We start from the raw sequence: 16,350 nt of genomic DNA on the forward strand, positions 1-16,350 counted from the left end.
TTAAATATCTTTATTAAAAAAAAGGGATCCCTGGAGCATGAGGAAGCCAAGATCCTGCGAGTTCAGCTTGAGTTAAATCAGGTGAAATCTGAGGTTGATAGGAAGATTGCCGAGAAGGATGAAGAGATTGAGCAGCTGAAGAGGAACAGCCAGAGAATCATTGACACAATGCAAAGCACATTAGACTCCGAGATCCGAAGCAGGAATGATGCTCTGAGGTTGAAGAAGAAGATGGAAGGTGACCTAAACGAACTGGAGATCCAGTTAAGCCACGCCAACCGCCAGGCTATTGAAGCACAGAAACAGTTACGAAATGTGCAGGCACAACTCAAGGTACAATTGCAAAGACCTCATCTTTACACATGTATCTTACCATAGACAGACTAATATATTGGCTATATAGTTCTTTTTAGGACAAGCCAGAATAAAAACAAAACAAAATATTACCTATTATATTACAACTCCTCTGTTTTATCTGTAAAGGATATCCAAATCCAACTGGATGATGCAATCAGAAGTCAGGACGACCTGAAGGAACAGCTGGCCGTAACTGAACGTAGAAATAACCTGCAACAGGCTGAAATAGAGGAGATTAGGTCAGCATTGGAACAGACAGAAAGATCCCGCAAAATTGCTGAACAAGAACTTCTGGATTGCAGTGAACGTGTGCAACTCCTACATTCACAGGTAAAACACATAACATTCTTTTATCAAGTCTAGACAATAGGGAAAGAACATTAGATGACTACATATAAAATCCAATCAATATTTTAGACTGTTCTGTTGGTTGGTACGCACAAAAGCATGTCATTTTAGCAAACTCCTGAGGTATGTGAATCTGATACCAACCAAAGGGAGACAGCAGGCCATTTTAACAAGAAAAATAACCAGCCTGCAGAATATGTTTCTATCCGATGAGCCTCATTATTGAGGTGTTGTTATATATCTCTAGATATACTGAGCAAAAAGAATCTAAATTGAAATAAGGACACAGTTGTGATTTAATTTATTTTAGAACACAAGCCTTATCAACACAAAGAAGAAGCTTGAGAATGATACCGTTCAGCTGCAGAATGAAGTTGAGGAAGCTGTGCAGGAGGCAAGAAATGCAGAAGAAAAGGCCAAGAAAGCTATAACTGATGTAAGTTGGTCGACTTGAAATAGAGGTGTTATATCAGGAAACCACCATCTTTGTTGGAATCACAAGTTCACTTATCTATTTTTGCATTATAGGCCGCAATGATGGCAGAAGAGTTGAAGAAGGAGCAGGACACTAGTGCCCACTTAGAGAGGATGAAGAAGAACCTTGAACAGACAGTGAAGGACCTACAACATCGTCTGGATGAGGCTGAGCAGTTGGCACTGAAGGGTGGCAAGAAGCAGCTCCAGAAACTGGAGGCTCGGGTAATCATATTAACAGCCCATCAATACCTAACAATAGATTGAGCTAGAAGAACATAATAACCAAGCTGATAACTCTTGCTTTAGGTTCGTGAGCTTGAAAATGAACTTGATGCTGAACAGAAACGCGGAACAGAAGCAATAAAGGGTGTCCGTAAATATGAGAGGAGAGTAAAAGAGCTATCCTATCAGGTATACATGAAACAAAGAGAGCTTTGTGAAGTTTTGTCTATGGCAAGTCTATGACAATGCGGTGACGTGGTGTCCTTCTATTAATCTAACTAGACTGAAGAAGATAAGAAGAATATTCTGAGACTTCAAGATCTGGTGGACAAACTCCAGCTAAAGGTCAAGGCCTACAAGAGGCAGGCAGAGGAATCTGTAAGTTAACTTTAGAAATTATGGTAAAAGCTCAAAAATATACTCCAAAAATGAAGATGAGAAATCAACTGAAGATGAAATATTAAAGGGATACAAATACCAAATGTTTTCTTTAATGATTTAATGCAATTTTAAGCAACTTTCTAATTTACTCCTATTATCATTTTTACTTCATTATCTTGCTATCTTTATTTAAAAAGCAGGAATATGAAGTATAGGAGCCGGCCCATTTTTGGTTCAGAACCTGGGTTACTCTTTCTTATTGGTTAGCCAAATGTAGCCACCAATAAGCAAGCACTATTCAGGGTGCTGAACCTTAAATAGGCTGGCTCCTATGCTTTAAATAAAGATAACAAGAGAATGAAGAAAAATTATAATAATAACAGGAGTAAATTAGAAAGTTGCTTAAAATTGAATGCTCTATCTGAATCATAAAAGAAAAATGTTGTATTTCATGTCCCTTTAAAATATTTAATTATGCACAGGAAAAATTGAATGTACTAAAGAGGCTGCAGAATAGTGCAGAGTTTGCTAAAAGAAGGATCATTTAAATATTCAAATGTTTATTTAGTGCTAATTGTTGAGCCTTAAAGGGACATGAAACCCAAAATTTTTCACTCATGATTTAGGTAGATCGTACAATAATAAACAACTTTCCAATTTACTTCTATTATCAAATGTGCTTCATTCTCTTGGTATCATTTGTTGAAGGAGCAGCAAAACATGACTGGTTGCTAACTCAACAAATCAGCTGAGCCAATGACAATAGGCATATATATGCAGCCACCAATCAGCAGCTAGCACCCAGGTGCTTTGCTGCTCCTGAGCTTACTTAGATAAACCCTTCAACAAAGGATAACAAGAGAAGGAAGCAAAATAAATAATAGAAGTAAATTGGAAAGTTGTTTAAAGGGACACTGAATCCAAATTTTTTCTTTCGTGATTCAGATAGAGCATGAAATTTTAAACAACTTTCTAATTTACTCCTATTATCAAATTATCTTTATTCTCTTTGTATCTTTATTTGAAATGCAAGAATGTAAGATTAGATACCAGCCCATTTTTGATGAACAACCTGAGCTGTCCTTGCACAAAGTGCTGTCCAGAGACTGAACCAAAAAAAAAAAAGCTTAGATGCCTTCTTTTTCAAATAAAGATAGCAAGAGAACGAATAAAAATTGATAATAGGAGTAAATTAGAAAGTTGCTTAAAATTGCATGCTCTATCTGAATCACGAAAGAAAAAATTTGGGTTCAGTGTCCCTTTAATATTGTATGATCTGTCTGAATCATTTATGTCTAATTAACTGTCCCTTTAAAGTGTTAAAAAAGTGATATCAGCTTTCATTTGACATACTTTTCCATTTTACAATTGTTTGCTAAAGTCATTAGGCATAATTATAATTATTTCCCCATTTTTCTTTCACATGCAATAATTTGGTAATCTGTAAAGTAAAATTAGCTTCTCAGAGTATGGTTTTGCTCTTTTGCAAATTTCACCAGTGATCAACTCATTCATCTCGGCTGTAATAGAAACTTATGTTTTTAAATAAGTACTAAAGTAATTCATTTACATCACTCATAAGCAAAATTACAATATATTTTTCTTCATGGCTTTAAAAAATAAATTTCTATAAATGTGAAATGTGAAATATTACTTTAGTAATATTTTAGCATTTAATATATCAATGAATTTAGGCACCTTTTATATATAAAAAATCATTACGGAATATGTGCGTATTTTACATGTTTAAATGTGCTTCACATTTCATTTTATAATACCAGTCGTAAAGGACATTTTGAGCCTTTATGCTTAGGAAAGTGAGACAACATTTTGAGCCCATTAATGAATGCATAATTTGAACTGTGTGCATTCAAGTCTATGGGAGCTTTTGACAGCAGATTAAAGGGACAGTAAAGTCAGAATTAAACGTTTATGATTCAGATAGAGCATGTCATTTTAAACAACTTTCCAATTTACTTTTATATTTAAATTTGCTTTATTGTCTTGGTATTCTTATTTGAAAGCTAAACCATGGTAGGCTCATATTCTAATTTCTAAGCCCTTGAAGGCCGCCTCTTATCTGAATGCAGTTGACAGTTTTTCACAGCTAGAGGGTGTTAGTTCGTGTGTGCCTTATAGATAATATTGTGCTCATGCCCGTGGAGTTATTTAAGAGTCTGCACTAATTGCCTGAAATGCAAGTCTGTCAAACGATCTGAGATAAGGAGGCAGTCTGCAGAAGCTTAGATACAAGGAAATTACAGAGGTAAAAAGTATACTTCTATAACAGTGTTGGTTACGTAAAACTGGGGAATGGTAATTAAAGGGATTATCTATCTTTTTAAACAATAACATTTTTGGTGTTTACTGTCCCTTTAAAGGGACATAAAACAAGTTGGGATAGAGACAAAATATAATAATATGTACTTTAATTACTTTACCTGCAAATTTATACTGCAGTGCCTCGCCATTAACTCTTTCTGTTTAGTTTCTGAATTGTAAAGCTCTAACTCCCCCCACACATTTCCTTCTATGGCTCTATCTATATCTATCGTTGCTTTTGGTAGAATACAAAAGTGTATAGGGTTTATCTGCTGGAGCATGCCTAGAAGCTGTGAGCTCAGCTGAAAAATACAATGCCTGTGTCTAAACACTGATAGGGGGGGTGGAGTTGGCTGCTCCAGGCAGCTTAGCTATGTAATTCATTTTGCTTATTTTTGAAAATTATTTTAAAATACTTGCCAGCAATTTTTAAACAATTTTTTAATGCAACTATTTTTTAATGAATTAGCCCTTTTAGGATATGCACAGATCTCAACCTGTTTTATCTCCCTTTAACGACTATCGATTGGCCTACAAAACATTAAAAAAAATTATGACAACAATATGCCCAAATCTTTTGCAAAACATTGCTTAAAGGGGTACTGCCTAAATCATAAGAGCATGTACTTTTAGCACTTCCAACCCTGCAAGGGTTTAAAGGGACACTGTACCCAATTTTTTTCTTTTGTAATTCAGAAAGAGCATGCAATTTTAAGCAACTTTCTAATTTACTCCTATTATCAATTTTTCTCCGTTCTCTTGCTATCATTATTTGAAAAAGAAGGCATCTAAGCTTTTTTTGGTTTCAGTACTCTGGACAGCACTTTTTTATTGGTGGATGAATTTATCCACCAATCAGCAAGGACAACCCAGGTTGTTCACCAAAAATGGGCCGGCATCTAAACTTAAATTCTTGCATTTCAAATAAAGATACCAAGAGAATGAAGAAAATTTGATAATCGGAGTAAATTAGAAAGTTGCTTAAAATTTCATGCTCAATCTTAATCACGAAAGAAAATTTTTGGGTACAGTGTCCCTTTAAACACATTGTTAACATACAACTCAGGAGCTGCAGAGAACTGCTGTTCCTGAGCAGAAACAGCTGATGTGTCAACAAATTCAAGCATGACATTTTTGCCAATATAATTGCCCTTTAATTGCTCATATATACTGTGCTTCCATACAAATAAATTACTTTAATGTCCCTTTAAATAGTGGGAGGTGGACTGTAGTAAGAATTTAAAATCAAGGGGATTGGGTGGATGTCTTTTAAATGTTCTGTTCTATGCACACAGGAGGAACAAGCCAATGCACACTTGGCTCGCTTCAGGAAGGTTCAACATGAACTAGAAGAATCAGAGGAAAGAGCTGACATTGCAGAGTCTCAAGTGAACAAGCTCAGAGCCAGGAGCCGTGATATTGGAGGAAAGGTAAATAAATGTTTTGATTTTTTTAACCCTTTCACTACTGGGACTTCCAGACAAAAACTTGCCCAAAATACCAGAGCATTTTTAGCATTTTTGCTATCACTCCATTTAAACAGAAATATAGCCTTTTTTTATTTACCTATCAAATCTATATATATATTTTAAGTAGACAACCAAGGTATTGATCTAGACCCATTTTGGTATATTTCATGCCACCATTTCACCGCCAAATGCCATCAAATAAAAAAAACGTGGTACTTTTTTCACAAACGTTTGGTTTCTCACAGAAATTATTTACATACTGCTTGTGCAATCATGGCACAAATGTTTGTAAAAGTTTCTCTGAGATGCCCTTTGTTCAGAAATAGCAGACATATATGGCTTTGGTAATTAGAAGGCTGCTAATTGCAGCTGCGCACCATACTTCTATTATTACCGGCAGTGAAGGGGTTAATTAGGTAGCTTAAAAGGTTAACGCTAGCTTTAGTGTAGAGATCAGCCTCCTACCTGACACTCCCCACCCCCTGATCCCTACCTGACCCCTCCCAAACAGCTCTCTTTCCTCCCCCATCTTTAGTACTGGGAGACAGTCTGTCAATAAAAAAAAACATTTATTTTTTTTAAAATACATTTTTTATTTTATTTTTGCATCTAAACCTCCCCTGCCCTAGCTATTGCCGCCATCTTAGGTACTGGCAGCTATCTTCCAGTACCCAAAAAACTTTAAAAAAAAAAAAAAAATAATAATATATTTTTTTTCTCACTAATCCGTAGCGTAGTGACCCCCCCACCTCCTCTCCCACCTGCAATCTTTATTGTGAGGTCCCCCACACCCCCTTTTCCATAGTGTAGCTGCCCCATTCCTCCCTTTCCACTTAAAAAATATTTCCTAGCATAGGGCCCGTCCCACTTCCTCCCGCTTCCTCCTGCCTCCCCTGCTGGGCCGCCCACCCCCCTCCAGCATCCTGCCCACACCTCCCACCAGCAGAAGATCGTTACAGACAGTGACACACACAGTGTAACGATCAGGCATCTGTCCTCATATGGAGGCGGAGCACCGATCGCGCTCCGGCTCCAAACGCGGGAGATGCCTGAAGCTTCAGGAGCTCCAGATCTCGGCTGTAACTTAACAGCTGAGATTGCTGGAGCATCCTGAAGCGACAACGTATATATACGCCATTTTGGGTGAAGAGGTTAAAGGGATATGAAACCCACATTTTCTTTCATGATTCAGAGCACGCAATTTTAAGCAACGATCTAATTTACTCCTATTATCACATTTTCTGCGTTCTCTTGATATCTTTATGTGAAAAGCAGGGATGTATAAGCTTAGGAGCCGGCCCATTTTTGGCTCAGCCCCCTGCATAGCGCTTGCTATCCAGGGTGGTGGTGGTGATTAGTTTCACATAAAGATATCAAGAGAATGAAGAAAAAATATATATTTATATGCACACATGCGCATTTCCTTTTCAACACTTCTGATGAGTGGTCAAATACACTGTGTTGCCCAGAGCTTTCAAGTCACATGATAATACAGAGTGACACACTATTTGAGGTCTGCACTCCACATCAGTAAAATTACAATGTAAAATTAAGAATCAGATTGCGTAAATGTTTCTGTGTGATCACTCACTCACCTGTAACAGCCCCATGTGTCATATCTAAGATGTAATGGGATTCTGTCATATTAGGACAGCAAAATCAATATTAAACGTTCATGATTCCGATAGAGCATGTGGTTTTAAACAACTTTTCAATTTACTTCTATTATCTAATTTGCTTTGTTCTCTTGGTATCCTTTGTTGAGAAGAATTCCTAGGTAGGCTCGGGAGCAGCACTACTGGGAGCTAGCTTCTGATTGGTTTCTGAACAGATGTCTTGTGTCATTGGCTTAGCAGATGTGTTCGGTTAGTTCCTAGTAGTGCACTGATGCTCCTCCAACAAAGGAGACGAAATTTAATAATATAAGTAACTTGTTAAAGGGACATAAAAACTCACATTTTATCTTTCATGATTGAGATAGAAAATACAATTTTAAAAAGGTTCCCTAATTGCTTCTATTATCAAATTTGCTTTATTCTCATGATATTCTTTGTTGAAGAGATATCTATATAGGTATGGTGCATATGTCTGGGGCACTACATCACAGGAAATAGTGCTGCCATCTAGTGCCTTTGCTAATGTATAACAGTGTTGTAAAACTACTGCCCTATAGTACTGCAAACATGTGCACACTCCTGAGCTTTACTTCCTGCTTTTCAACAAAGAATAACAAGAAAACGTAGAAAATTTGATAATTGATGTACATTGGAAAGTTATTTAAAATTGTATGTTCTATCTGAATCATGAATGAAAATTTTTGGATTTTATGTCCCTTTAAAGGGACACTATACCCAAACATTTTTATTCATGATTAAGGTAGAGAACATAATTTTAAACAACATTCCAATTTACTTCTATTACCTAATTTGCTTTATTCTTTAGATATCCTTTAATGAAGAAATAGCAATGCACACGGTGAACCAATCACAGGAGGCATTAGTGCAGCTACCAATCAGCAGCTACTAAGCATATCTAGATATGCTTTTCAGCAAAGAATATCAAGAGAATGAAGCAAAATAGATAGAAGTAAATTAGAAAGTTGTTTATAATTGTATGCTCTTTCTAAATCATGAAAGAAAAAATTTGGGTTTCATGTCCCTTTAAGTTGTTTAAAATGGTATTCTCTCTATCTGAATAATGAAAGAAAAATTGGTGTTTCATGTCCCTTTAAAAGCACTATCATAGTATTGAAATAGTTAAATAATCTCACAAACTAGTTTTCATAACGTCAGATTATTTGAAAATGTTTATTAACTACATTCACCTCAATTACTATACATTTCATTTTTAAGTATGATTTAAAAAAAAAAACATAATTTATGTAAGAACTTACCTGATAAATTCATTTCTTTCATATTAGCAAGAGTCCATGAGCTAGTGACGTATGGGATATACATTCCTACCAGGAGGGGCAAAGTTTCCCAAACCTCAAAATGCCTACAAATACACCCCTCACCACACCCACAAATCAGTTTAACGAATAGCCAAGAAGTGGGGTGATAAGAAAAAAGTGCGAAAGCATATAAAATAAGGAATTGGAATAATTGTGCTTTATACAAAAAAATCATAACCACCACAAAAAAGGGCGGGCCTCATGGACTCTTGCTAATATGAAAGAAATGAATTTATCAGGTAAGTTCTTACATAAATTATGTTTTCTTTCATGTAATTAGCAAGAGTCCATGAGCTAGTGACGTATGGGATAATGACTACCAAAGATGTGGATCTTTCCACGCAAGAGTCACTAGAGAGGGAGGGATAAAATAAAGACAGCCAATTCCTGCTGAAAATAATCCACACCCAAAATAAAGTTTAATGAAAAACATAAACAGAAGATTCAAACTGAAACCGCTGCCTGAAGTACTTTTCTACCAAAAACTGCTTCAGAAGAAGAAAATACATCAAAATGGTAGAATTTAGTAAAAGTATGCAAAGAGGACCAAGTTGCTGCTTTGCAAATCTGATCAACCGAAGCTTCATTCCTAAACGCCCAGGAAGTAGAAACTGACCTAGTAGAATGAGCTGTAATCCTTTGAGGCGGAGTTTTACCCGACTCGACATAGGCATGATGAATTAAAGATTTTAACCAAGATGCCAAAGAAATGGCAGAAGCTTTCTGGCCTTTTCTAGAACCGGAAAAGATAACAAATAGACTAGAAGTCTTTCGGAAAGACTTAGTAGCTTCAACATAATATTTCAAAGCTCTAACAACATCCAAAGAATGCAACGATTTCTCCTTAGAATTCTTAGGATTAGGACATAATGAGGGAACCACAATTTCTCTACTAATGTTGTTGGAATTCACAACCTTAGGTAAAAATTCAAAAGAAGTTCGCAACACCGCCTTATCCTGATGAAAAATCAGAAAAGGAGACTCGCAAGAAAGAGCAGATAATTCAGAGACTCTTCTGGCAGAAGAGATCGCCAAAAGGAACAAAACTTTCCAAGAAAGTAATTTAATGTCCAATGAATGCATGGGTTCAAAAGGAGGAGCTTGAAGAGCCTCCAGAACCAAATTCAAACTCCAAGGAGGAGAAATTGACTTAATGACAGGTTTTATACGAACCAAAGCTTGTACAAAACAATGAATATCAGGAAGATTAGCAATCTTTCTGTGAAAAAGAACAGAAAGAGCAGAGATTTGTCCTTTCAAAGAACTTGCGGATAAACCTTTATCTAAACCATCCTGAAGAAACTGTAAAATTCTCGGAATTCTAAAAGAATGCCAAGAAAAATGATGAGAAAGACACCAAGAAATATAAGTCTTCCAGACTCTATAATATATCTCTCTAGATACAGATTTACGAGCCTGTAACATAGTATTAATCACAGAGTCAGAGAAACCTCTTTGACCAAGAATCAAGCGTTCAATCTCCATACCTTTAAATTTAAGGATTTGAGATCCTGATGGAAAAAAGGACCTTGCGACAGAAGGTCTGGTCTTAGCGGAAGAGTCCACGGATGGCAAGAGGCCATCCGGACAAGATCTGCATACCAAAACCTGTGAGGCCATGCCGGAGCTACCAGCAGAACAAACGAGCATTCCTTCAGAATCTTGGAGATTACTCTTGGAAGAAGAACTAGAGGCGGAAAGATATAGGCAGGATGATACTTCCAAGGAAGTGATAATGCATCCACTGCTTCCGCCTGAGGATCCCGGGATCTGGACAGATACCTGGGAAGTTTCCTGTTTAGATGAGACGCCATCAGATCTATTTCTGGAAGCTCCCACATTTGAACAATCTGAAGAAATACCTCTGGGTGAAGAGACCATTCGCCCGGATGCAACGTTTGGCGACTGAGATAATCCGCTTCCCAATTGTCTATACCTGGGATATGAACCGCAGAGATTAGACAGGAGCTGGATTCCGCCCAAACCAGAATTCGAGATACTTCTTTCATAGCCAGAGGACTGTGAGTCCCTCCTTGATGATTGATGTATGCCACAGTTGTGACATTGTCTGTCTGAAAACAAATGAACGATTCTCTCTTCAGAAGAGGCCAAGACTGAAGAGCTCTGAAAATTGCACGGAGTTCCAAAATATTGATCGGTAATCTCACCTCCTGAGATTCCCAAACTCCTTGTGCCGTCAGAGATCCCCACACAGCTCCCCAACCTGTAAGACTTGCATCTGTTGAAATTACAGTCCAGGTCGGAAGAACAAAAGAAGCCCCCTGAATTAAACGATGGTGATCTGTCCACCACGTTAGAGAGTGTCGTACAATCGGTTTTAAAGATATTAATTGAGATATCTTTGTGTAATCCCTGCACCATTGATTCAGCATACAGAGCTGAAGAGGTCGCATGTGAAAACGAGCAAAGGGAATCGCGTCCGATGCAGCAGTCATAAGACCTAGAATTTCCATGCATAAGGCTACCGAAGGGAATGATTGTGACTGAAGGTTTCGACAAGCTGAAATCAATTTTAGACGTCTCTTGTCTGTCAAAGACAGAGTCATGGACACTGAATCTATCTGGAAACCCAGAAATGTTACCCTTGTCTGAGGAATCAATGAACTTTTTAGTGAATTGATCCTCCAACCATGATCTTGAAGAAACAACACAAGTCGATTCATATGAGATTCTGCTAAATGTAAAGACTGAGCAAGTACCAAGATATCGTCCAAATAAGGAAATACCACAATACCCTGTTCTCTGATTACAGACAGAAGGGCACCGAGAACCTTTGTAAAAATTCTTGGAGCTGTAGCTAGGCCAAACGGCAGAGCCACAAACTGGTAATGCTTGTCCAGAAAAGAGAATCTCAGGAATGATCTGGATGAATCGGAATATGCAGATATGCATCCTGTAAATCTATTGTGGACATATAATGCCCTTGCTGAACAAAAGGCAAGATAGTCCTTACAGTTACCATTTTGAACGTTGGTATCCTTACATAACGATTCAATATTTTTAGATCCAGAACTGGTCTGAAGGAATTCTCCTTCTTTGGTACAATGAAGAGATTCGAATAAAACCCCAGCCCCTGTTCCAGAACTGGAACTGGCATAATTACTCCAGCCAACTCTAGATCTGAAACACATTTCAGAAATTCTTGAGCCTTCACTGGATTTACTGGGACACGGGAAAGAAAAAATCTCTTTGCAGGAGGTCTTATCTTGAAACCAATTCTGTACCCTTCTGAAACAATGTTCTGAATCCAAAGATTGTGAACAGAATTGATCCAAATTTCTTTGAAAAAACATAACCTGCCCCCTACCAGCTGAGCTGGAATGAGGGCCGCACCTTCATGTGGACTTAGAAGCTGGCTTTGCTTTTCTAGAAGGCTTGGATTTATTCCAGACTGGAGATGGTTTCCAAACTGAAACTGCTCCTGAGGATGAAGGATCAGGTTTTTGTTCTTTGTTGAAAGGAAAGGAACGAAAACGATTATTAGCCCTGTTTTTACCCTTAGATTTTTTTATCCTGTGGTAAAAAAGTTCCTTTCCCACCAGTAACAGTTGAGATAATAGAATCCAACTGAGAACCAAATAATTTGTTACCCTGGAAAGAAATGGAAAGTAGAGTCGATTTAGAAGACATATCAGCATTCCAAGTTTTAAGCCATAAAGCTCTTCTAGCTAAAATAGCTAGAGACATAAACCTGACATCAACTCTGATAATATCAAAAATGGCATCACAGATAAAATTATTAGCATGTTGAAGAAGAAGAATAATATTATGAGAATCATGATCTGTTACTTGTTGCGCTAAAGTTTCCAACCAAAAAGTTGAAGCTGCAGCAACATCAGCCAATGATATAGCAGGTCTAAGAAGATTACCTGAACACAGATAAGCTTTTCTTAGAAAGGATTCAATTTCTAAAGGATCCTTAAACGAAGTACCATCTGACGTAGGAATAGTAGTACGTTTAGCAAGGGTAGAAATAGCCCCATCAACTTTAGGGATTTTGTCCCAAAAATAATCTGTCAGACGGCACAGGATATAATTGCTTAAAACGTTTAGAAGGAGTAAATGAATTACCCAAATTATTCCATTCTCTGGAAATTACTTCAGAAATAGCACCAGGAACAGGAAAAACTTCTGGAATAACCACAGGAGATTTAAAGACCTTATCTAAACGTTTAGATTTAGTATCAAGAGGACCAGAATCCTCAATTTCTAAAGCAATTAGTACTTCTTTAAGTAAAGAACGAATAAATTCCATTTTAAATAAATATGAAGATTTATCAGCATCAACCTCTGAAACAGAATCCTCTGAACCAGAAGAGTCATTAGAATCAGAATGATGATGTTCATTTAAAAATTCATCTGTATAAAGAGAATTTTTAAAAGATTTTTTATGTTTACTAGAAGGAGGAATAACAGACATAGCCTTCTTGATGGATTCAGAAAAAAAATCTCTTATGTTATCAGGAACATTCTGAACATTAGATGTTGATGGAACTGCAACAGGTAATGGTACATTACTAAAGGAAATATTATCTGCATTAACAAGTTTGTCATGACAATTAATACAAACAACAGCTGGAGGAACAGCTACCAAAAGTTTACAGCAGATACACTTAGCTTTGGTAGTTCCAGCACCAGACAGCGATTTTCCTGAAGTATCTTCTGACTCAGATGCAACGTGAGACATCTTGCAATATGTAAGAGAAAAAACAACATATAAAGCAAAATTGATCAAATTCCTTAAATGACAGTTTCAGGAATGGGAAAAAATGCCAAGGAACAAGCTTCTAGCAACCAGAAGCAAAGAAAAAAGAGACTTAAATAATGTGGAGACAAAAGCGACGCCCATATTTTTTTAGCGCCAAATAAGACGCCCACATTATTTGGCGCCTAAATGCTTTTGGCGCCAAAAATGGTGCCACGTCCGGAACGCCGATATTTTTGGCGCAAAAGAACGTCAAAAATGACGCAACTTCCGGCGACACGTATGACGCCGGAAACAGAAAAGATTTTTTGCGCCAAAAATGACGCAATAAAATGAAGCATTTTCAGCCCCCGCGAGCCTAACAGCCCACAGGGAAAAAAGTCAAATTTTTAAGGTAAGAAAAATAATTGATTCAAGTGCATTATCCCAAATATTTAACTGACTGTCTGAAAATAAGGAAAGTTGAACATCCTGAGTCAAGGCAAATAAATGTTTGAATACATATATTTAGAACTTTATAAACAAAGTGCCCAACCATAGCTTAGAGTGTCACAGAAAATAAGATTTACTTACCCCAGGACACTCATCTACATGTTTGTAGAAAGCCAAACCAGTACTGAAACGAAAATCAGCAGAGGTAATGGTATACATATAAGAGTATATCGTCGATCTGAAAAGGGAGGTAAGAGATGAATCTCTACGACCGATAACAGAGAACCTTATGAAATAGACCCCGTAGAAGGAGATCACTGCATTCAAATAGGCAATACTCTCCTCACATCCCTCTGACATTCACTGCACGCTGAGAGGAAAACCGGGCTCCAACCTGCTGCGGAGCGCATATCAACGTAGAATCTAGCACAAACTTACTTCACCACCTCCATAGGAGGCAAAGTTTGTAAAACTGAATTGTGGGTGTGGTGAGGGGTGTATTTATAGGCATTTTGAGGTTTGGGAAACTTTGCCCCTCCTGGTAGGAATGTATATCCCATACGCCACTAGCTCATGGACTCTTGCTAATTACATGAAAGAAAATTGGATTTTAATTGTATAAATAGTAAAAAAATAACCAAATCCCAAAAAAATAATAACAACAAAAAATATTATTAACACAAAAGGTTTATTTTTAATTGAAATTTTCAAAAATACTGAGCAACAGGTTAGGCAAAAATGTTAAACAAAATAATATTTCACTAAGACTCAAATATAAATCAAAATTAGGAGAATATTATATAACTATATATAATCACTCTTGTCATTTCCAGTGGTCCAATTTAGAAATTTGAATTTTTCCTTTCTTTAAAGGGACAGTCTACACCAGAATTTTTATTGTTTTAAAAGATAGATAATCCCTTTATTACCCATTTCCCAGTTTTGCATTACTAACACATTTATAATAATATACTTTTAACCTCTGTGATTATCTTGTATCTAAGCCTCTGCAAACTGCCCCTTTTTCAGTTCATTTGACAGACTTGAAGTCTAGCCAATCAGTGCCTGCTCCCAGATAACTTCACGTGCACGAGAACAGTGTTATCTATAGGAAATACGTGAACTAACACCCTCTAGTGGTGAAAAACTGTTAAAATGCAATCTGAAAGAGGTGGGCTTCAAGGTCTAAGAAATTAGCATATGAACCTCCTAGGTTAAGCTTTCAACTAAGAATACCAAGAGAACAAAGCAAAATTGGAGATAAAAGTAAATTGGAAAATTGTTTAAAATGACATGCTCTATCTCAATCATGAAAGTTTATTTTGGCCTAGACTTTCCCTTTAACATTAAAGGGACACTGAACCCCAATATTTTATTTCGTGATTCAGATAGAGCAGGCAATTTTAAGCAACTTTCTAATTTACTCCTATTATCAATGTTTCTTCGTTCTCTTGCTATCTTTATATGAAAAAAGGCATCAAAGCTTTTTTTCTTGGTTCAGAACTCTGGACAGCAGTTTTTGATTGGTGGATGAATTTATCCACCAATCAGCAAGGACAACCTAGGTTGTTCACCAAAAATGGACCGGCATCTAAACTTACATACTTGCACTTCAAATAAAGATACCAAGAGAATAAAGAACATTTTTATAATAGGAGTAAATTAGAAAGTTGCTTAAAATGTCATGCTTTATCCGAATCACAAAAGAAAAAAAATTGGGTTCAGTATCCCTTTAAGTGAACTTGAAACTTTCTCCCTCTGGGCTAGTAGCTTTTAATCCCTAACCATAGTGATATTTTTCCACCCCATATATATATAAAGGCTCAAGATTTTCACTAGCCATTGGCGAGAACATTTTTAACAGTGGCGAGTGAAAGTTAATTAGTGAATGTTGAATCTGAAGTCTGGTGGCATCTTGTAAGTGGCAAAGTTGGCACATTGTATTTGCAGAATGTACACTCCTATTGCAGCACTGACAAACACACATTTTAGGCTATATGCTAAAACTATTATCTAAAGGGATATTATATAGTCATGAAAGTGTAAGAATGTAGCACTATTTAATTTGTTATGGTATAAAATAAAAACAATATTACAAAATGTTTCACAATAGCTAAACATATGCAAAGGGGGGTGTGGTGGTGGTGAGATTAGAAGTGGCAAGTAACATTTTGTCCTGGCTAGTAGCTTAGCACTTGACATTTTATATATGTATAGCTATATATATATATATATATATAGGCTGCCCATATTGCCGCTTTAAGAAGGGACACATATGAAAAATACATATTTCAGGGTTCTTATACAAAACATTTCTTTAAACAGCCCTGAAAACAGCCCTGACATATGTATTTTTCATGTGTCCCTTTTTAAAGCGGGAATATGGTCACCCTATATATATATATATATACAGTATATATATATATAGTTCAAGAGAGTGCACTCTTGCCTCCAAGTCACACCAGGGTGCAGGCAAAACTTATTATTTATCAATTTATCATAAATCCACGACAGATATAATGTGTGTGTGTGTATATATATATATATATATATATATATATATATATATAAATGTGTGTGTGTGTGTATATATATATATATATATATATATATATAACTTCAAATTATTTAGAAAGGAGAGAAATAGCCACAGTAGAGCTATA

At 36.6% G+C, this 16,350-nt stretch overlaps 1 protein-coding gene across 2 annotated transcripts in view; it reads left to right on the forward strand.

The window, feature by feature from the left end:
• Nucleotides 1-16,350, forward strand: part of LOC128643162 (myosin-1B-like) — a 65,027-nt gene that overhangs the window by 43,350 nt on the left and 5,327 nt on the right. For both annotated transcript variants that reach the window (XM_053696134.1, XM_053696133.1), the window contains exons 34-40: nt 25-333; nt 484-687; nt 1,016-1,141; nt 1,234-1,404; nt 1,489-1,593; nt 1,687-1,782; nt 5,403-5,537. In XM_053696134.1, the coding sequence (XP_053552109.1) occupies nt 25-333; nt 484-687; nt 1,016-1,141; nt 1,234-1,404; nt 1,489-1,593; nt 1,687-1,782; nt 5,403-5,537 (1,146 nt within the window). The remainder of the gene's footprint in view (nt 1-24; nt 334-483; nt 688-1,015; nt 1,142-1,233; nt 1,405-1,488; nt 1,594-1,686; nt 1,783-5,402; nt 5,538-16,350) is intronic.

Source organism: Bombina bombina, chromosome 12 (genome assembly GCF_027579735.1).
Source record: "Bombina bombina isolate aBomBom1 chromosome 12, aBomBom1.pri, whole genome shotgun sequence".
NCBI lineage: Eukaryota > Metazoa > Chordata > Amphibia > Anura > Bombinatoridae > Bombina > Bombina bombina.